The following is a 20,940-nucleotide window of genomic DNA, read 5'->3' as shown; positions in this document are numbered from 1 at the left end:
CTGTAAACAAGACCTAACAGGGCAGCCTTCTCGAGAGGAAGACAGTTTACAGTCAGCAAAGTTTTTGTTAGGAGTGAAGTTCGGATCTGATTCAGGCATCGGCGATGTGTTTCTGGGCGGTGTGGGAGGCGCCCACTGTCCCCTTCTGCAAGGCCATCTGGACTAAGGAACTCCTAAAGCACTCCGCTTTCCAGACGTGAAGAAGCCCACAGCCGGGGCCACCAAGGGAGAACACGAGGGATCTGGAACTCACTGCTTAAGCAATAGCAGTGAGGGCCAAGTGGGCTTAGAGCCCCGTGGGCACAGAGCAAGGGGGAAAAGAGGCAAAGGGGAAAAGAGATGGCCCAGCCGGGCCCCTCACCGTCTGCATGCATAGCAAGCATTCCTCACACTGGCAGGCAGTGAAGGGGACCCTGCTTCAGCCCCGCTGGAACCTGTATCCCCAACGGTATCAAATCCTGATGCTTGTTCTGCCCAAGGGAGGCCACCCTGGGAAATGTTTTTGGGGACACAACAATTAATCAAGCAGAGTTCCTGCCCTCTGGAAGCTTTGAGTCTAGGAGCCAAATGTCAAATCAACTGTCCGGGTCACTCTGCCTCTCCTGCGCAAACCCCCGCCCCCCAGCTGCCTGCTCCATCTTGTCACCCTTCACTTCTCAGCTGACAAACGGCCTTAGAATCCCTCCCTCCCAGTACTCTGGGAGACCATGACTCCTCCACCCCAGCCCAAGCCATTGGAGTAGGTATTCAGCGTGACACAAGACCCCACCCCTTTGTGACAGGGAAGAGCTGCCTGTCGATCTCTAGAGCACAAGCCAATGGGCCCACTTCCCAGCTCCTCCCCACCGTGTCCCGGACAGCATCATCTGTGCTATGGTTTCCTTTCTTCCCCTTCCCCCCAGGCCATGGCACACCAAGCAGCAACAGTACCCTTTACAGGGCTGTAGCCTTGTTGATTTCCCTTTGGTGACTTCCTACGTTGTGCTCTGGTGCTGGGTTCCAGCCTTCTCCCATCTTCTCTACAGCCCAGTACCTTCCCGTCCTAGTCTTAGGGCCCCACTCGTGCTGTCCCCTAGGCAGGAGCAGCCCACTCCTGAGCGCCCTTGCAAAGCTGGCTTTTTATCAGCCTTAAGGCTCTCAGCTTAACCGTCAACCTGCTCAGAGAAGACTCCCCCAGTCCACATCCCACAGTTATGCCATCTCACAGCACCCCATTGGCTTTGTTCGCGGCACTTATCCTCATCTGTGCTTTATTTACACTCCCGTTCACTCCTCTGACACCGACCTCAGAGCCTGGAATGTAAGCTCCCCAAGGGCCAGGATGTCAGTGTAGTTCACCATTATATCCCCACACCTTGCTGCACATAGTAGGGGCTCAGTGGAATGGATGAAGGTGTCCAGTGCCATGGGAGAGACTCAACAGGGGTTCAGAAGAAGGAACAATCACTTGCAGGGGACCCGGGGGAAAAGATGAGATTTGAACGTGCAGAGGTGGTGACAAGGCTGCAGGGGAGGGGTGTGTCCAAGGCAGGCTCGAGTGGCTGGGCTTGACAATAGTGAACAGTGAGGGCCAGGAGAGGGGACGTGGTCTTGGAGGGCTCTGGGAGGTATTAGAAGAGGAGCAGTAAGGCTCGTGGAAGATGAACAGCAAGGCAGAGGGGACAGGGGGTAGGGGGATGGGAGAGAGTGACAGAGTGGCCAGAGCCTGAACTCACACAGGGGATGGGCTCAGGCACAGCCACAGACATAAGCCCAAGGCAGAGGGGACAGGGCTCCCTCAGGCCTCACCCACTGGCATCCTTGCTCCAGGGGGACAGCAGACAGGGGACCTAGGGCTGCAGGAACCACACCCACTGCTGCCCTTTTCTATCCCACCCCACCCCGTTGCTGTCTCTTCCCTTCGCTTTCCTCCACTTAGGAGGATCCATCCTGAGGGCTCATCTGTGGCCGCTGTTGCTAAGGAGCAGAAGGAGCTTCTCAAAGCCCTCCCGGGAAGCACACATTCTAGTCCCACCGCCTGGGCGCTGGCGGGACTGCTTTTCAGCCCGGGGTCTGGGAGCCCTAGGTGAAGTGCTAGCACCACCTAGTGGACAGAGCGGGAATGCGCGGCGTGCCCACACCCTGCATCCCGGTACAGGTGGGACCAGATTCCGGCAACCCGGTCTGAGGCTTCAGGACCGCAGGAGGGCTGAGGAGGCTAGGCAAGCACAAAACACTGTTCAGGAACTGCTGCCCCTGTAGTATGGCTGCCATAGCGTTTGCCAGAGTGTTCCGGAGATCTCCAGCTGAGGGGGAGAGTGGGCAGATGGAAATAGAAAAAGCAGAGGGTCCTGGGGAAAGTTTCTGAGTCATCTGGAAAGGGACAGACCCTTGACAGAGCTAACGTGTATAAAGCATTTTCTATGTGCCAGGCTTGGTGCTAAATGCTTCCTGAACATTCCTTATTTCAGTGTCATCCCCTGTGGGTGGAGGCAGGTAATCAAGGAACAGCCAGGAGGTCTCTGGGCTGGTCAGTAGGGAGCTGGGGCTTGAAGCCAGGGAGCCTGGGCCGATGCGAGGCACTGATGGAATCACAGAGCTATGGACATGTCAGCAGCAGTCATGGCAGGAAGACATTAACCCAGAAGCCCCCAGACTCCTGCGCGGGACCCTCCTTGTTCAAAACTATGTTGGCAGTTCAGGGCTCTGTACCTGAAGAAAGCTGTGAACATGGAGTCACCCATGACTTCCTGGTCATGGCCTGCTTTTCCTCTTCCAGACTTGGGATTCGCCTATCCCGCACACCCAACGCCAGCCCTCACTTCCCCTCCCGAAACATCTCTCTGTTCTGGGGTGGGCAGGTGTAAGTCCTGAGGCAGACATGTGGGTCCTGGGAGGTGGGCTTCAAGTCATTGGGGTGACCATAAGGCCCCACTTCCTGTGCGTCACCAGGCTCTCCCTCCCACTACCCTCACCCCTAACCCACCCCCCAATGTGGTGACTGTGGGGACTTACCACACCCAGCTCATGAAATTCAAGCCCTCAGGAAGAAGCTCAAGGTCCAGGAAGCCCTGGGGCTCGGTGGAAAGAGCAAAGGTTCCAGCACCAGGCTGGCCATGCGTCCTTCCTTTAAGAAGCTTGAGGCGTTTCCCCCGAGACATTCCCGCCTCCACTTCTTCATCTGTAAAATGGGGAGTGGCTGGCTGCGCCTGGAAAGCTGTTAGCTCAGCCACCGGCAATTAGCTCGGGCTCAATATGTACCATTTTATTCTCCCCTGAAAAAAATACATTTCCCATCTGCACACTCAGATGGCTTTCTTTTTTGTCATGTTAAGTAAAGACATGCATTTGGAGACATTGCTCAGTATTTGGGGGGAAAAATTAAAAACTGCAAGCTCGGTGATTCAGTGACCTCTGACCCTTGGCCTCAGTGCCAGGGAACAATCAGGTGGGGGTGGGGGAGGGGCTGTAGCACACTAAAAGCCACAGGCCCCATCTGAACCCATTGTTCCAGGTGGAATATAGACCCAGCGCTGCCAGATCTTCTAGTAATCTTTAGAAAAGCTAGAATTTTAGAATTTAGAAATCTTTTGATAGCTTGCACATTGACTCCATTTGCTTGGCATTTCAAAGTTACCCAACAAGGTAGGTCTGCGGGCTGAACGAAGCCCACAGGTGACCCAGGTGCAAGGGTTTTGCATATGAGCAACTTAACAGTACTATGAAATTTAATTATCGAGTGAGGTTTTGCAAGGATTCCTGTTCCCACCGCCTGATTCTCACCCTTCCTTCCAGACCCAACTGAAGACTGATTCTGCTGTGCACCCCCCTCGGTCACCACCTGATCTCCCACAGGAGGTTAGGTATTTGCCTCCAAGTAACTTTTCTTGGGAAAAGTCCTGTGTTGTGTCTCATAGGAGACAGGGAGCTGCTCCAGGGTGAGCAGCACGCTTTACACTTCCTAGCCTATCCCCTCCAGCCTATTAAACTCTGTCGGTGTTGGCAACCGATAACAATAACACTCCCCGAACATTTACCACCTGGATTCTAATCTCTCCAAGCACCATGTTGATCTTTCCCACTGGCAACCAACAAAAAAGGCAGGGCAATGTTTATAGATCATTCCTCATCACCACCTTTGAACATGGATCGCAAACTGGAAATTAGAAATGTCAGGTTCTCTCCCTCTCTCTTTAGTTTTTCTGCTAGCTGGCATGACAGTGCATTGGGAAGTCCAACTTAACAGTGTTTGGATACACTCTTAACATCGCTTGGTAGCTCAGGGTCTAGCCAGCGAGTAGTCATGATGGCTGTCTTAGTTGGGTTCCCCTAAAAGCAGCTCCTGAGACAAGAATTTATCTACAAGTCATTTATGTGTGAGCTGACGCCAGGAAGCACCAGTAAGGGATGGGGAAAGGGAGACACAGAAGGGGGGAAAACCAAGAAAAAAGTATAATGCATGGGTCACTGCCATGGCCAGTGGAGCTTAATCCCACTGGGGATCCTCTGAACTGTTCCAAAGGGGCAAAAAAGCCAACTATGTATCTTCTGGTCCCCACCCCTCCTTGGTGGAGGGTCACTCTTGGGATACTAACACCCCAGCACTTCTGGCTTGCTCTGTGGGTCCCTCATGCTTCCCAGTCAGAGATTGCCCTCAGCAGGGACATCCAGGCAGACAAGGGGTGCCAGAACATCCTTAGGTGACCCCCACGTGGCCAAGAGGGTATAGGCAGAGTCCTACAGAATCTCGTGCAAGAACTCTGCCTCCAGAAGACTGAGAGAATGAATTATACTTGCAAAGCCCGGCCCGCTGGCCCATCTCGGTTCCCCATGATGGGCACGGGGCTCCGACTCGCTGCTGTAATTTATAAATGGGAGAAATCAAGTGTTTGCCCAGATCGATAGAAACAGTCACTGACTCTAATTTGCAGACTTGCTGAACTTTGTATCACTAAAGACCTTGCCAGGGGGTTACTTTATGCATAGCCAAGCATCTCATCCCTTCAAATTATTTGGTAATTTTTAAAGCTGATTTCCTCACATCTTTTTAGGAATTTGTCTGGCTCCTGGTGCATCTGTCATTGTGTGCTTGAGGGTCAGCTCTGCTGCAGAAATCGATGTTGCAGGGATTTGATGTCTGCCACATTCTGGCCCCTTCCAGTGTCATGAGCTCTGAATGCCCTTTCTGGCAAGTACTCTTTCAACTTGTACATTTCACCTTTATTTATGCAAAACTGTTTCCTGGGCAGTGGCAAGATTTTACTGTTAAGAAAATTGAATTAAAACAGCAACCATGGACACACCATTTACACCGACACTCCCGGTACAATGGATTAGAAAGCACAGTGAACTTTCATTGGGAATGACCTCAATGGAAGGTTGTTGCCAATAAAAATTAAGTTTCGTCCTGATCAAAAACAACGGCTGTGTTCCACTGCCCATCTGAGACATTCTTTCCAAATTAATTTGCCTGCTTTGTGCCTACAGTGAGCGGGAACTCCAGTGGAGAAAAAATCAGGCTGGAAGGCTCCTACAAAGCAGATTCTAACCCCCACCCCCCCAATCCAGAGATAGAAACAAACTTTCCATTAAAAAATGACTTGCAGTTTTGAGCCTTAGAGCATGATGGAGCTCTGACCCTGTTTATACCATTACTGTCCCAGGAGTGCAGACTTAGAAGTGATTTATTCGGTGCTTTGTAGGGGAGGGGAGATCTTCTGACCCCAGACGGAGGGGCCAGGACCGCAGACTGCCCTGGGGGAGGACAGGATGGAACCTCACCTCTTCCCTCCATAGGAGAGACAGTGACTTTTGCAACCCAGTGAACACAGTGGAAGACTTCGGGGTGAGCCCAACCAAAGCCTGCCTGGTGTTCAAAACACCTCCCAAATAAAGTACAGATTCTGCGTCCATGTTATTCATTCTCTCTTGCAGACGTGGACCCACCAGGGAGCCTGAGTGCCTTCAATGAGCATTCGTAAAACACAGCGCTGAGGATCACAGCCTGCCAGCCACGTGACCTTGACTAATTGCTTCCACTCAGTTTCCTCTGAGGGTCTTGGGACCACCACCAAGTGACTGGTATGGTGCCTGACACACAGGATACGAAAAATACTATCAGACGATTATTCACAAACCGGCCCGTGTATACTAAGGGCAAAGAGACACCGAGGAGGCAGACCACTCCAGATGGGTAGTGCAGCCTTAAGCAAACGAGGGAACTTACTTACGAGGCTTGTCCTGGGCAGCCGCAAAACAAGTAGGTCTCCGCACCAGCATCTTTGCAGTTCACATAGAGACCTTCACTGGGTTCCGTCACGGAGCCCTCTAGAAGACCTGAACGACTCCTTGCTCTCTCAGCGCTACCTCCTGGAAATGGCCGCTAGGGCGGAAATGGTAGGCGAAATGTACATTCCAGGCGAAATGTACAGGGGAGGGGTGCGAGCCTCCTGGGGCCCTGGTCCAGCCTGCGGGTCAACGGGAGGTCACGTTCTCTCCATAGCCTCCTCCAACACGTATGGTGATCACTGCGTTGGCTCTGAGCCGTGACAGACAGACAAACGGTAGCCGGTTTTAGCCATGTTCAACCTCGGAGGCTCTCCTCCTGCTCGACTCTGTGCCAGCAGCACGGTTGAAGAGGGCTTCTGCAAGTCCTCTGAGCGAGTCGCATGAGCAGGGAGGAGGGGCAGAGAGAAGCAGACTCCCCGCTGAGCAGACAGCCCTACCCGGGACTTGATCCCAGGACCCCGGGATCATGACCTGAGCTGAAGGCAGACATTTAACCGACTGAGCCACCCAGGCACCCCCACAATTCATTCTTGAAGAAGAAATTAGGTGGAATGAATGTGGAAGTGTTTTGTAAATTTGAAATGTTGCAATTGGGTGGAATTTGCTTTTCTCTACTTCAGAAAAGTTAAGCTCTGAAGGGGAAATGAGGAATCACCTAGCATTCAGCCCCCAAGTTTTACGAAGGAGGAAATCGCCCGTGCTCACACAGGAAGCTGATGAAAGAAATCTAGAACAGAAATATGATCATCTGACCACCTGGCCAAACGGAATGCAAACCAGTAAGTGACGTGATCGCACTCCCGTGCAGTGATGTCGAGGTAATTTCTGCATTTAGTGTGGAACTTGGAAAATTACATGATGATGTGAAACTGGAAGAAAGTTAACTGGCTCGAGCAAAAGACTTTTTATTAAAAATAATAAAAACGGATTTGAAGGGCCGTATAAAATTCACACACACAACAAAACTTGGGTAAGCCTTGCTTTTGATAAATAAGTGCTGAGAACCACCCAGATGACAAGTCGCACAAGGCTGAAGGTACGCCTGCCCTCACCTACAGACATGGCTGAGCAATGACGAGGCTCAGTATTACCATTGCCCAATGGAGATGCACCCCAACATGCAGAGGGTCCAAGGCCCGTCATCCTGCAGCCCAGTGCGGTCAAGTTGACTTGATGGCGTTCATACTTTCCTGAGAAGAAGCCATTCTGGAAAGAGTATTTATTACCCATCTTCGTCCCTTGTTTTCACTTCCTGAATATAGGGTGAAACTCCAATTTTTGCCAAGGCAGTGTATCTGAGTGGGGGTTCTCAAACTATGAATCACTGAGGGTTTGTTAGAACAGATTCCGGAGCGCTGGGGTGGGGCCAAAAGTATTTGTTTTCCCAACAAGTTCCCAGGTGGTGCTGATACTGCTTGTCTGGCAATTCCCCCTTGAGAACCACTGACCAACAGAAAGTGGCCATATTCAAGCCCGCCTTGAAATCCTCGTCATGGGCCCCATGTTGTTGTGGTTTTTCCTTATTAGGTGAAGAGAGACAGGTAGCTCTCTTCCCCACCATGCATGCCTAGAATCATACAAATAGAAGCAGGGATATTTTGCTCACCATTGGAACCATAGAGAAATAACGAAGCATATTCATTTGGTCTCAAACCCTCCAGAAGTACTAAAGGAGATGGGCTTAGTGGGATTCTGGAAAACTGAAAGTTTACTTGGAGACTATGTGGGCTGTTTCTCTTCTGTCTCCCCATAAGTGCTCAGACTGGTTCAAGAAGCAGAAGCTAGATGTTTATAAACATTTCCTTACAAGTAAATTCAAAAATGGTTAAAGTTCTCAGGTAGTGAACCCTGAGTATGTTTTTTTTAAAAAAAAAAAAAGTAGTCAAGCACAAACTACAGTGGCCAAAGTCCTGGCAGTACAGGTGTCTAGAAAGTTTCTTCCCCACTTTGAACGAGTTTTAGTTGAAAGGAGTGTAGCCGAAACTGTAACCAAAGGATGCATTATGCTTCCAGAAAAATCTCAAGGAAAAATATTGCAAGCAATAGTCATAGCTGTCGGATCACACTCTAAAGGAGAGAGTGGAGAGATTCAATCAGTTAGCATGAAAGTTAGAGATAAAGTTCTCCCAGAGTAAGGAGACACCGAAGTAGTTCTACATGACATGGATTATTTCTTCTTTAGAGATGGTGACATTCTCAGAAAGCATGTAGCCTGAGATAAATCATTATTGAAATGGCACCCAGTGAAGCTGGCCATTCCAGTGAACTTGTGAAATCTTTTATCATGTAAATAATTTCCACGTCTCTCTTTTATAACAAGCTAATGGTATCACAAAAAAGTAGCTTCTCTCTCAACTCTAGCAGGATCCTCTCTGTCGCTGACTGGCAGGTGCATGCCCCATGGATACAGTGACCGCGTAAGCTATTATCCGCACCTAGACTCTTCCGAGAGTCAAAAAGGGCATTACTAATAGTTACAAGGGACCACGGCAAGCAAATGGGGGTCTAGGTATAGGATCAGCCCACCAATACAGAACCCAAAAGGAAGCAAGGGGAAAGGTTATCTACATCTGCTCTTGCCTTATGTAATCACATCACTTTACTAAGTTCTCTATCTTGGCTGTGTAAGTTAAGGACTTTTGACAGGTGCTTGAGGGGGTCTCTGTATGGATTCTTTTCTAATTTTCAACTGACCTGCAATGTGCAGGTGGCAAGACATTTTCCCAGAAGGCTGGAAATTGAGCTTGTTTGCTTCTTCTCATCATTCCTTGCCAGAAGCAACTTTGGCACTAGTACCAAGGCCACGGACAGTGGCAACCCTGGCTTGTTTTGACGTACCCTTTCCTTGACGTGGGCATGGCAATGAGCCCGACATCAAAGGCTGACTCAGATGCCCACTGCCTGCCTGGTTAAACATTACCCAGTAGTCCTCATCAAAGCTTTGCTTTGAGACTTCATCCCTGCTTAATACAGACGAGCAAGGTTAACCATCTCCCAACCACGGATCGCCCTCTGGCTCCCAGAAGGGGCCTCTGGAACTAGCGCTCTCATAGCTGCTTTCTCCCAGGCCAGAAGGCACGGAATGGCCGCTGACGAGGGAGAAATGGCCCAGCAAGCCAGTGCACACGATCACATCGTTTGTTGTACCAACACAAAAAAATTGGGTACTTTCATACAAAACCAATACAGGTTTCAGAATAACTCAGAGGCTCCAGCAACAACACCAGGACAATCCGATAAAGAGTGGAGGCAAGGAAGAGCTGGAGAAGGTGGAGTTGTAAAGGAGACAGAAGACCAGAGGGCCAAGGAAACTAGAAGGGCAGAAGTGGCTTCTCACGGAGAGGCCAGGCTGCGGTATGGACATCGCAGGTGCCATGGACAACAATTAGGAAAACGCCTTTGTATTTGTCAAAAAAGGACACAAGAATTTCACTAGGTGTGTGTGTAGCAGACTGCAAGGTGTTTAAAAAAGGAATAAAAAGGACTAAAATGAGTGGGCACAGAACGGAACATTAAGAGATTAGCCTTCAAAATGAACATCCTCTTCGAGTGAGTGGTTGTAAAAAATGGAATTTGATATGATAAAGGGAAGGTCACATTTGGCCGCCGCAAGAGAGCTGCTAATGCAAAGAAAGAAATGAATGCACCAAAGAGCAAGGACATAGTCCTGGCAACACCTTCCAGAGCAAACCAGAGGGGGCAAAGGGCAAAGTTCAGATAGAGGGTCTGGTGGAGAACAGATGGGACGGTCTTGAATGTCAGGTTCGCAGGCATGTTACGTACCCAAAGGACATGGACAGCAAGAGGGCATGCTCTTGAGATGGCTGCACTGAGTGATTTCAAGGGATCCACAGAAAATAGTCCCGTAAGGAAGTACTTGCCTTACTTGTCAAAAAAGTCAACTAATATTTTTTGAGTGAATACTATGAACTAGTGGAAAAAAGACCTAAAACTTTAGTATATAAAAATATGACAGAAGCACCAAGTTTAAAGGAATCTTTATAGGAACTCAAAGTGTATCTCTGTAATGTGAATATTTACTAAGGAGAGCAAATGCTTGATCAAAGTTGGAGAGCTACGGATCGGTAATAAAACCATGCACTGCAGGCTCACACATTTACACAAGATTATTTCTTATAAGCATTTTAATAAAGTTCTATGTAAAGTCAAACAAGAATAATTGTCTAATGAATTACGTCGGGAACTGTTAACTACAAATGCAAGACATCAAGAATATATTCATTGTTTGGTTTATTAAAACAAAACTACACTTCTGTGCTTCTTACATTAACGGGCATAAAAATCAATCAACGTTTCCAAGTAAGTTTCACTCACAAAATCACGCAGTATTATTTCACAGTACTTTATAGTAATTCTTTTTACAACAATTTAACATTTCTTTGTACAACAGGAAAATAACACCTTCCATCAAGGCATTTCAGAGATTCAGATGTTTAGAAATAAAGTCAAAATTCTTTCAAATGCAATCATTAGTTTGTATTAAACTAGAACGCCAGATGCCAAGTCTCAAGTTCCTAAAAAGAGTGTTTTAAAAAACAGATTTACATCCAAATTAAGTCTTATAAACTTCAATGATAGGTCTTATCATTTCTAAACACTAGAACTATCTGTGGATAAAAATCTGCATTCAGTTGTGCAATATTTTCTTCTAGATCTGAATTAAAATCTTAATTATTTACCCCAGTTAATCCTTGTGTTAATTTTATTACTTTGAGGGAAAAACCCAGGATCATGGATGGCTGATCTCTCCATCAAAGGAAAGAGACCTGACCTCCTATATTACAGTTTTCTGTGCTTATCATCTCCAGGGGGAAACCTACATCCACTAAGTAGAGCAGGTGATCGTACAGAACGCCTGCAAAGTCTGCCTCCCTGCCGTCTCGTATGGTTTTGTCCCCTTACAGAACTATCGAACGTAGCGCTTCCCAAAATGTTTTCCACGGCATACTAGTGAGAGGTTCATAGGGACGCCAAGGGGGAAAGAGGTCCCGGGGTCACAACAGTTTGGAAACGCTGGGTTAAACAGGCTTGGGACTGGCACGCCCTGAGCCTACGCCGAGCTAGAGCACGCTGTATCTAAAAAAGAGGATCCACGTACACATTTACCAGCAACGCATCTTCTACAAAACACCTATGAACGTCTCACAGAACACCGAGATTACGTGGAGAACCACGGGAAATGCTTTTCCCTTCAGGCGCCGGGAAGTCCCACACTCTGCGTCTACATTTCGTGGCAATACCTGATGTATTTTCTCCACTCATCCTCATGACTTCGAAAGACTGAACAGATCTGAGAAGGAGGACTTGGGAGTACTTTCTCTTTTACTAGTTCTACACGTCTCACACAAGTTCCTTCCCTTTGCTTTTCTTGAAATTTAAGGGAGCAAAACATTCTTCCTCTTTTCTGAAATCACTTAGGACATTCTCGGTTGGAAAGCGTGCAGATTCATAGTGCTTATTATTGGATTTTGTTTGTTTTTTAATTTGACTCACAGTCTTCCCCTGGAGGGCATGCATTTCAGTTTTACAGAAATGCAGTAGAGTAAACTGTAATAAATTATTTACAAGCACCTAGTTTGTATAATCTTAACATGGAAGCCATTCGCTTTTGGAAAACAGTGAGAATAAATCTTTAAGCAAAACAGTGCTAACTGGAAGCCTTACTGTGATGATGTATGTTTGTCAGTAATGAGGCACTGAAGAATGAGTTGTGCGAAATTAACTCAGGGTCAGCTTGTCTGGATGAGCATAGCTTTGGTTGAGATTTTTCTTCCTTAAAAAAGGTTTTCAAAGCACCAGTTAATTACAAAAAGCATGCATATTTATTCTCACAGTGAGTTAAGTTGCGAGAGAGCTAGCAAATCATACATTGCATTCCCCAAAGCATCTGATTATATTTCTAGAAAACGAACCAACAGAAAAGGAAAATAAAGCCAGGGAAGCCACTGTTCCCTGCTCAGGCTGGCGAAGCAGCAGCTCTTAGCGGAAGTCACAGGTGGGACAGCACAGACCACTCGAAATCAGTCCCAACCTTGACTTCCCAGGTAGCTGAGAGAGAACTTGAGCAACCCGTGATCTGTAATCTAGAGGGAGAATGAGAGAGACTAGTGCAGTGACTGCCCGCCCAGGAAAGGAACACCCCCGGGGATAAATAACTCTCCCTGGGTGTTCCCCCACATGCACAGCTCCAGCCAACAGAAGTGTTCCTTCGTCCCCCCGTTTGTGCAACGGAGGGATACCTGGCAGAGACCCTGCTCCACACCAGGGCCGTGACAACACTGACAATGGCTTAAGGGCACGTGAATTCCTATAAAGAACAAACAGATTTTAAACATGGAATTTGAGAAGACTGGAAAAAGCTCACACCAGCACAGCATTATTGCTATGAGTTTCAGACGAGATCCTTCATACGACGTGATACTGATCAGTCCCCGACAGACACAGGATATCCATGAGATACCATTAGTGTTTCAAGTCCAAGCTTATAAAAGTACAAACTTAATTCTCAGTATTTTCCATTCAAAGACTATACACAATATTCGTCAGGAAAAATTCCTAATTCCATAATACCGTGGAGAGAAGGAATAAGCTGTTAGAAAATGTTTCAATATCACATGATCTTTATGAAATCACCAAAATTACAATGAACAGTTATGCTCCCTGCTCATAAGAAGGCACCTACCCATTATGAACAGACAATTTTTCATAATAATTTGCCACTATGTGGCATTGGGTTTAGGCATGTAACCCATACACGTTTTTAGAAAACCATGGTTTTTCCTCACAGCTAAGAATCGCGAACTGCCTCCAACCACTGAGCAGTCGACAGGGCTACCACCCACATGGCACACGGCTGTACGCCACACAACTTGAGCAGGCCCCAGTCACACGGACTGCTGCAGGGCGCAACCTGTACACGGTACGTGAGAGCCCCAGGTCAGCAGCCTCTGGCCACAGCACTTCCCGCTCACGCAGTCTACCGAGAACCTCCCAGAAACCGCTGTACCTGTGAGAGGCAGGTGCCACCTGAGAGGCGGGAAGGGGTACAGACATGAAACAGGAGTTGCTCCTAAATACTTGCTGGTCATTTAAAACTCAATGGCACTTTTTTATATGAGCAGAAGTTCAAAGTCTGTGTTCTGGCCAAATTTACCTCCTGATGTTAACTGTTTGATCCCATTAGCTCTATTTCCGACCTAAACGAATATTGTGTTTTCAGATAGCTCTTCAAACACTTTCTAAATCTGACTGCAAAGGACAGCACAGTGATACCTGGATGTGACACAGATCAGCCCATTCGTTTGTAAAGCACTTTGGGATGAAAGGTGTCCCCTTTAAAATTTAGCTACTATTGACAAAGATAAGACTAAAAAAACAAAACAAAACAAAGAACAGTGAACGGATGACTCAATTATGTTTAAAGGAAGCATTAACCATTAATCAGAAAATATACCGACAAATTATCTGACAGTATTAAGTGTACTATATAAGATTCGGTTCTAGAATGAATCTACATTTTTGTGCCCATCACAGTAACTTAGTCCTTAACGGTTATACTTAAAAGGGAAATCTTTAATAAACTCCAAAATAATTTTTTGAGATTTCACTGTGTCATCTACCGATGACGAGTTGCAAGCAGAGGCCGGGGGCCCCCTAGCATCACATGGACGCCGCCGTGTCATCTCAGAGTAGGGGTAAGCACAGCCCCATGGGGGGGAAGGCACTTGTCTTCCAGCACGTCACAGCAGGACAGGGCAGGCCTGCCCACACGCTGGCACCTTCAGCTCGCGAGCCAGAGGCCAGAGCCCGCGAGGGACTCGTCCAAGGCCCCCCACTTGCCAGAGGTCCTAGGAGTGACCTATAGCACCACAAAACTCAGAATGTACTCGAGGAGCTTTTGCCGGTTGCCCTGAGGTAGAAACGTGCTGCTGAGTTCTAAAACAGACACTCTCTTTTGTTTGGTCTCTTTGAAAACCTAGAGAGAAAGTTGAAATTAAAGACAAACCAAAACAAGAAGATATTTCTGTCCTCAACCCTGACCTGTGTTCTAGACCCCAAAAGGCAGTCAAGGCACGTAAAACGATATCCTGGCTTTAAGTAAACAGACGTGTGGGTGTTCATCAGTAGGGTTACGGATGCAGGTGTGGGGTTTTTTGGGTAGAGTCCAATCAGTGTACTATACTTTAAAATCTGTGTTAGGATAAAGTCACAGAGTCCCTCACAAAGGCCATTAGTACCTCCATGGAATTCCCGTCCCACGTGACACATGGAGTACAGTACACGGGAGGAAACTTCCAGCAATACCGGTAGAAACACAGTAACTGAAAATCACATGGCATAACATCCCTGCCGAAAACTGCAGTAACATGTTGAAACACACTGCCACCTGTTATATGTAAATGGTTTGGGGATGAAGGTGAAAACCAGGACAATTCTGGAACATTCAAATAAATCTGTACTGATGGGCCTCACCTTCAACATGCCTGTCCCCTTCCCAATCCCCAGAAATGTGTTCATGATCAGTCCAGCAGAAACTGCTTTCTCAGGGCCCACCCCAAATGCAGGTGGCTCAAACCAGATCTGAGCAGAAACAGAAGTTAACACATGCCTTCCTACCATAAGCGGTGGGTACTCACCCCGATATCCTTAAACATTTTCACAGCATTCTTCACAAGGCAGTACGTGGCACTCTCAGCTGCAGAAAAAGGATAAAACCTTGTCAAAAGCTGAGGCCCAGCAAACACGAAAACCCCAATGTCCACAGTAAGAAAGTGTAGGAGGCCCTGGAGAGGGTTTGAGCAAGTCAGCAGACTGGGGTCAAGCTCCACTCCGGCCACTGGCAGCCCGGGAGGTCCCAAAGGATTTGCTGTTTTTCTTTAAACCTATTTTGTCATCTTTTAAGGCAAAAAGAGCAAGAAGAAAAGAGAGAGAGGAAGGGAGGGAACGAGAGAAAGGAAGAGAAGGAGAAACACCTACAACATCCATCTTGAAGGATTTTTAGAGAAGCAAACAAGACAGTGGGTAGAATTTCTGTTCAACTGCAGTGACGCATAGACGAGTCCTGTATCAGTGCAACCGGAAGAGCACAAATCCAGAGGTCAGAAAAAAAGAGTGTTGAACCCAGTGTATGCATTAACTAGCTATGCGATCTACGATAGTTTCCTCATCTGTAAAGTGGGTGGCTCTATCTCCAGATGTCTATCTAGAGAGAAATCTAGAACTATATAGGTCTATATATGGAGAGACGTCTAGAGAGAAATTATCTCGAGAGCCCTTCTGGGTCTAAAAAGTCTGGATTCCCAGCAGTTTCAGTCCTAAGCCATCACTGTAGAAAACACTGCTCCCACCTCAGTCGCTCCTCTCATCACGCAGACATGACCGAGCACTGGCCAGAGGCGAGCCCCGGAAACACGCCGCTGCCGGACTGCAGAGCGGCACGCCCCCCAGGAACCACGCGCGGGGCCCACGGAGGCTCTGACAGGCAGCTCTGGGCCTACCTGCCGCCCAGCGTCAATGAGCTAAGGCCCGCACCCATGCGCTCAAACATGTTCGGGGCAACACCAGTCACCGCAGCTCTCGAGTGCAGACACCCCGACTATCCCTCAATGATGGACACAAATAAAATGCAGTAAATATTTATACGGGGGATCCCCATGAAGCAACAAGAGTAAACAAACAACCACGTGGACGAACACGGAGGCCTCCCACTTGTAACGCTCAGTGGAAAAGCCACACACAAGAGTATATAACTGTATCGTTCCATTTAGAGAACATTCTGGAACAGGTAACAACAGGAGTCTAGGAAGTTAGAGGGCAGGATAATTTCTTCCCAACGGTCTACAGGTAGCGGATTCCCGTAATCAACAAAGCGGAGCTTCTCCGAGCAGCGAAGCAGGGACAGGCCTACCGTACACGGCAACGCTTCGTTCCGTTCTGGTGACCAGGTACTTGTGCAGCTTCTGCAGGTACTCAGGCTCGGGAACCGGACCGCTGAAGTTGTGCACGAAGATGGCGGCGGAGCTGTAGGCCTCCAGCAAAGGCCCGAGGAGCCTCTGTAAGAAGGTGATGAACTGCTGGTGCTCCTTGGACTGGCTCACCTGGGACAGCAAGGGGGGGATGGTCACGGAGAAGGGAGAGAACACACAGGCTGACACGCAACGTCCTCAGAGCCGTCAGTGGCCAGGCGACCCCCGGGGGAGCAGCCCCCCGCTCGGGGGCACAGACCCTCTGCTGAAAAGGACTCCGGCTTTTGAAATGCGTTCTTTATCGGAGTCATTGTTTTCTACAGTATTTGAGGTTTGCACTCACTGAACAGCTCCCTGGAAAGAAACTGGCCTACCTGAATGACATAGCGTCATCACTGAACACAGCTGGTCCCAGGCTGGACCCTCCCGGGTTTCGCTCAAGTGTGAAAGAGGGCACGTGCCAAGACCACCAAAGTCAGCTCAGTCCTCCCCAGCCCTCACCTCCTGCCACCCCCCACGGCCTTTGGCCCACAGGCTGGCACCGCAGGGAGTGACGGTAGTGGTGATGGGGTGCTGGGTGGCACAGGGGGCTCTCACTGCCCCCACCCAAATCAGGCACACTCGGCTCAGCCCCTCTGCAGGGTGGCAGCAAGGCCACTGCCCCATCTCACAGCTGATCACACCCAAAAAGGCCAGGTGGACTCTCCAGAAGTGACCTGTCCTGAGGCTCTGTGTGTGTGTGTGTGTGTGTGTGTGTGTGTGTGTGTATCTGGGCTATTATACAGTCATCCATTTAAGGTAGTTGGGGAAAATGGGTCATTATCAGGGACAATCAATCTTTTAAAAAATCTAATCAAAATTATAATCAAATCTAATCAAAATATAATCAAAATTATAACTCAGGGACAATCAATCTTTTAAAAAATCTAAAGTTTCTCCTATGATGGGATTTGTTTTAATTCAAGGCAAAGGGCTCAATGTATGAAATTTGAGGAGGGCTGGCAAGACCGAGCATGCCTCCGAAAGAGCCACCGGCCGTGGCAGCTGAGGAGCAATCCCTGCACCATCCTGGCCTGGCGCGGCCCGGCCTTGCTAATGACTGAACACAGTCCTGCCTCTTCAGGAGAGAGCGCAGGTGCGGGGAAACCAGTTTGTGCCCCAGGCATTCTACTGACGGGGCCGGGAAGGGTCTCACTCGTGGTGGTGTTCATCTTCCCAATCCGCACTTTTGTTTCCTTTGCCACCACCTGTGCCAAACTGAGCAACTGGGGGTATTCGCTCACCTCAAACATCTGAGTGTGTTTATTGGGCAGAAAGGACCGCAGCTGGTCTGTGGGTGCCAGAAATATCACCACGTCTACAGAGGCTCAGTTTCTAAGAAGCTCATTAACTAGGGCAACATAAACCTCAACTCCTCCCTGTAACGTCCACCAGAATTCTCCACCGAAGTACCTTCAGGTAGCAATCTCGCTGCTCCTCACCAAAATCACTGTCTTCATCTTCTTCGTCACTCCTCCAAGACAAAGGCTCAGGAAGCTTCTTGTCCCACTGCTGCTCAGCAAGACCAGGACTAATATCTTCCTGGTCATCTTGCTAGGCCAAAGAGATGGCGAACAGGAAATAAGCATGCATGGGCGCACGGACCTCTGCGTGGCTGGCGGTCAGGTGAGCAGCCCCTCTCCCTGCCTCCCTACTCTCTGTTAGCCGTTCACGCTGTCAACCCACCTCCAGTTCCAAACTCAGAGACACTCGGGAAACAGAGCGGAAGGAAAGAAGGAAAGAAAGAGGTAGTGGGGGGAAGCTACCGGACAGAACAGATAAAGACACCCTCACCTCCTCTAAACTGCTGTCTATTTTCCCAGGCCATACTCGCTACACTAAATCGACAAAAATTAAAATCTCAAAAGAGAAAAATGCGCGTGTGCAAGCTACAAGCACACGAATATGTAAAACATCTCCTCCTGGAATGAAAACCCTGGGGTGTCACGGAGTCAATATGTTCTAGACAACACCAGTTACACAAAGGAAACCAAAATATTAAAAACAATCCCAAAAGATGTTTACTCTTCCTATTCTTACTTTTCTCTTCATGTGGACTTGACTACATATTGAATGTAATTAGTGGCTAAAATAATCGGTTGTAACACTGGTTAAAATAATTGGTAGAAAAGATAAGAAAGAGCAAACTAAATAAAGGCAAATGAAGGAAAGCACTCCTCTTACCTCTGCCACTACCAGAATGCCATACTGGATAAACCTTCCCACTGTTTCATGGCAAATTTGGTAAAACGTCTGGCAGGGCTGAAAAGAAAAGGCATTTCAATATAAATGTCACTGACCTTTTCTTTTTTTTTTTTTTAAGATTTTATTTATTTGAGAGAGAAACAAAGCATGAGTGGGGGCAGGGAGAGGCAAAGAGAGATGGAGAAGCAGGCTCCCTGCTGAGCAGGGAGCCCGACATGGGGCTCGATCCCATGGTCCTGGGATCATGACCTGAGCCAAAGCCAGATGCTTAATGGACTGAGCCACCCAGGCGCCCTGTCACTGACCTTTTTATAGACCGAAACCACTGTACGAGGTAACGGCCAAATGCTTCCATATCAACTACCTGGTTCTACTGCGCAAGTCCAAAGATTCCCCAGGCCCACCCTCCTGATAAATGCATGGTCAAGGGCAACGCCCAAGAAGAGCCCTTGTTGTGTGTCTGGCAGAGCACCCAGTGCCACACCACCCGCACAGGCGCCCTGAGCACAGTCTCTCCCACAGTAGAGCAAGTCCTCAGAAGGGCTGCTCATCAGGCCCCTACCGCCAATTTCTTTTCCTTCGTAAGACAGTTTCTCTGCAAATGCTCCCTTACAGTAAACACTGTACATAGAGGTGGTGCAGGAGGAAACAAATATTCAAATAACTCAAAAATGACCCAGGAAAAGGACAATCTTGGGAGCTCTGTCCACCCATCCCAACTCACCCTGTGCCCCAAGGTTCATGCAAAACAGATTCCCCAACAGGGCAACAATATACCATATGCAAAGAACGCTGTGAGGACCATATTCACAATACAGGTACGCACAAATGTCCCAGGACACATTCAAATAAGTGAGAGTATTAGACTTTAAATAGAATATGAATACTATTTGCTGATGATTTTGAGGAAAAAGAATGTATTGCTTAATACGTACGCCTCATTCTGAATGTCTAGAAGTGCTTGTATATAACATAAATGCTCATGGGTCCTGCTGAGCCTTAGTTTTCCCATTTGTAAAATGACAAGGGCTTGAACAGATGATTTTTAAGACTGTTTCTGGCTCTTATCCTCTGGGCCTGTTAATTATTTACAAGCCTCTGACCCAGTGCCTTATGTATAATAAGAGCGCAGTAACTATGGATCTGACTCACGGAGAACGTTGAACAACCTGTCCTATCACGCCTCGTAACTACATGATGTGTTCAGTGGAGCAGTGACCCCAGTAGCAAACAAGATAGCATACCGGCCTGAGACTCGGGGGAGAACGTAAAGCTTCAATAACACACCATTCTCTGAGAGAAAAACAAAAGTGGCTTATGTTTCCATAAAAATTCTCAAGAAAAAGACCACAGGCAACACTGAAGAGTCTTCACTTACGAGCGATATGGTGCCTTCATTAGACAGCAGGTAGCACAGGCTGGCGGCCTTCCGCACCAGCTGCTCCTGGCTGACCAAGCTGGGGGACGGCCCCGCAGGCCCTCCCGAGCCCCTCTTGTTCAGAACTGCGTAAAGGCTGCAGGCTGAGGAGAGAACAGCATCAATGAAGCCAGCAGCCTTACCGATCCAAGAAAAACTTCAACTGGCTCAGAAAACTTGGATTGCCTTACTAGACCGTGAACACATCAAAAAGAATTATCTGCGTTCACTGGAGAAAACTGTCGAGTAAATCCCTTCAGGATTCACTCCTCGTGATTCCATGTGATCCCACTCCATCCAACCCCTTCCTCAGGGGCTTCGGTCCCTCCCGCTCTCCTTCTCCTCTGTTCCCTCTTCATCGCCTACACGCACGGTACTGCCATGTGTACGTCTCGTCCCACTCAGGTTCCCAGCTCCTGAGAGCAGAACGCCTCCCCTCTCGTCCTCAGTAGTAAGTGTAATACTATGCACGGCAGCTCAGTAACTGCTCACTGATGGATAAATGTAAACACGAGCTAGAGTGATACAAAGATTACATTTCCATTTGAAAACTAAAACTATAGCAACACATCCCCTCCAACGAGAGGCTACCATCCAAATCGACAGACACCACCATGTGCTTTAGGCCCTTTCTCCCCCCACGAAGCTACTTCAGGGCAGGCCGCACCTATGATGGCCTCCATGATGAAGACATGGAGCACCCCGTTGCTGTAGAAGTTGAGTTCAAAGACTGACGGGACAGTTGTGCTGGGAGTAATAAAAAACTCATCGTTCCTGCTGGTGTGCGTGATTGTGACACAATTTCCCAGCAGCTGTATGGCGTGCATGACTACATCTTCGGAGTTTCCTGAGAAGCCCAGGTCAAAATCACGAGCCAGGACTTCCTCCTTCATCACAAAGAAGTCCTCCACCAATGTGGAGAGATCAATTCCCTGGAGAAACAGACAGAAATGGTCTCACGACAGTGGAAAACCTGCCTCCCAAAAGGCCAAGACGCCATTCCGAGGATTTTATTTCTTGCCTTGG

At 48.2% G+C, this 20,940-nt stretch overlaps 1 protein-coding gene and 1 pseudogene across 6 annotated transcripts in view; one reads left to right on the top strand and one right to left on the bottom strand.

Annotated features, from left to right (window-relative positions):
* Positions 1 to 7,077: 7,077 nt before the first annotated feature.
* LOC113251628 (10 kDa heat shock protein, mitochondrial-like) lies at positions 7,078 to 8,483 on the top strand (annotated as a pseudogene).
* Positions 8,484 to 10,501: 2,018 nt separating this feature from the next.
* Positions 10,502 to 20,940, bottom strand: part of GPAM (glycerol-3-phosphate acyltransferase, mitochondrial) — a 58,379-nt gene continuing 47,940 nt past the window's right edge. For all 6 annotated transcript variants that reach the window (XM_044382121.3, XM_044382122.3, XM_026494109.4 and 3 more), the window contains exons 15-21: positions 20,582 to 20,846; positions 19,876 to 20,018; positions 18,477 to 18,554; positions 17,706 to 17,846; positions 16,196 to 16,385; positions 14,925 to 14,983; positions 10,502 to 14,263 (exon numbers count right to left, since the gene is read on the bottom strand). In XM_044382121.3, the coding sequence (XP_044238056.1) occupies positions 14,147 to 14,263; positions 14,925 to 14,983; positions 16,196 to 16,385; positions 17,706 to 17,846; positions 18,477 to 18,554; positions 19,876 to 20,018; positions 20,582 to 20,846 (993 nt within the window). In that variant the 3' untranslated portion in view covers positions 10,502 to 14,146. The remainder of the gene's footprint in view (positions 14,264 to 14,924; positions 14,984 to 16,195; positions 16,386 to 17,705; positions 17,847 to 18,476; positions 18,555 to 19,875; positions 20,019 to 20,581; positions 20,847 to 20,940) is intronic.

The sequence above is a fragment of the Ursus arctos genome, unplaced genomic scaffold, assembly GCF_023065955.2.
Source record: "Ursus arctos isolate Adak ecotype North America unplaced genomic scaffold, UrsArc2.0 scaffold_7, whole genome shotgun sequence".
NCBI classification, from domain to species: domain Eukaryota; kingdom Metazoa; phylum Chordata; class Mammalia; order Carnivora; family Ursidae; genus Ursus; species Ursus arctos.
Note: the sequence above shows the minus strand (reverse complement) of the source record. Positions and strands in the feature narration are given on the sequence as shown.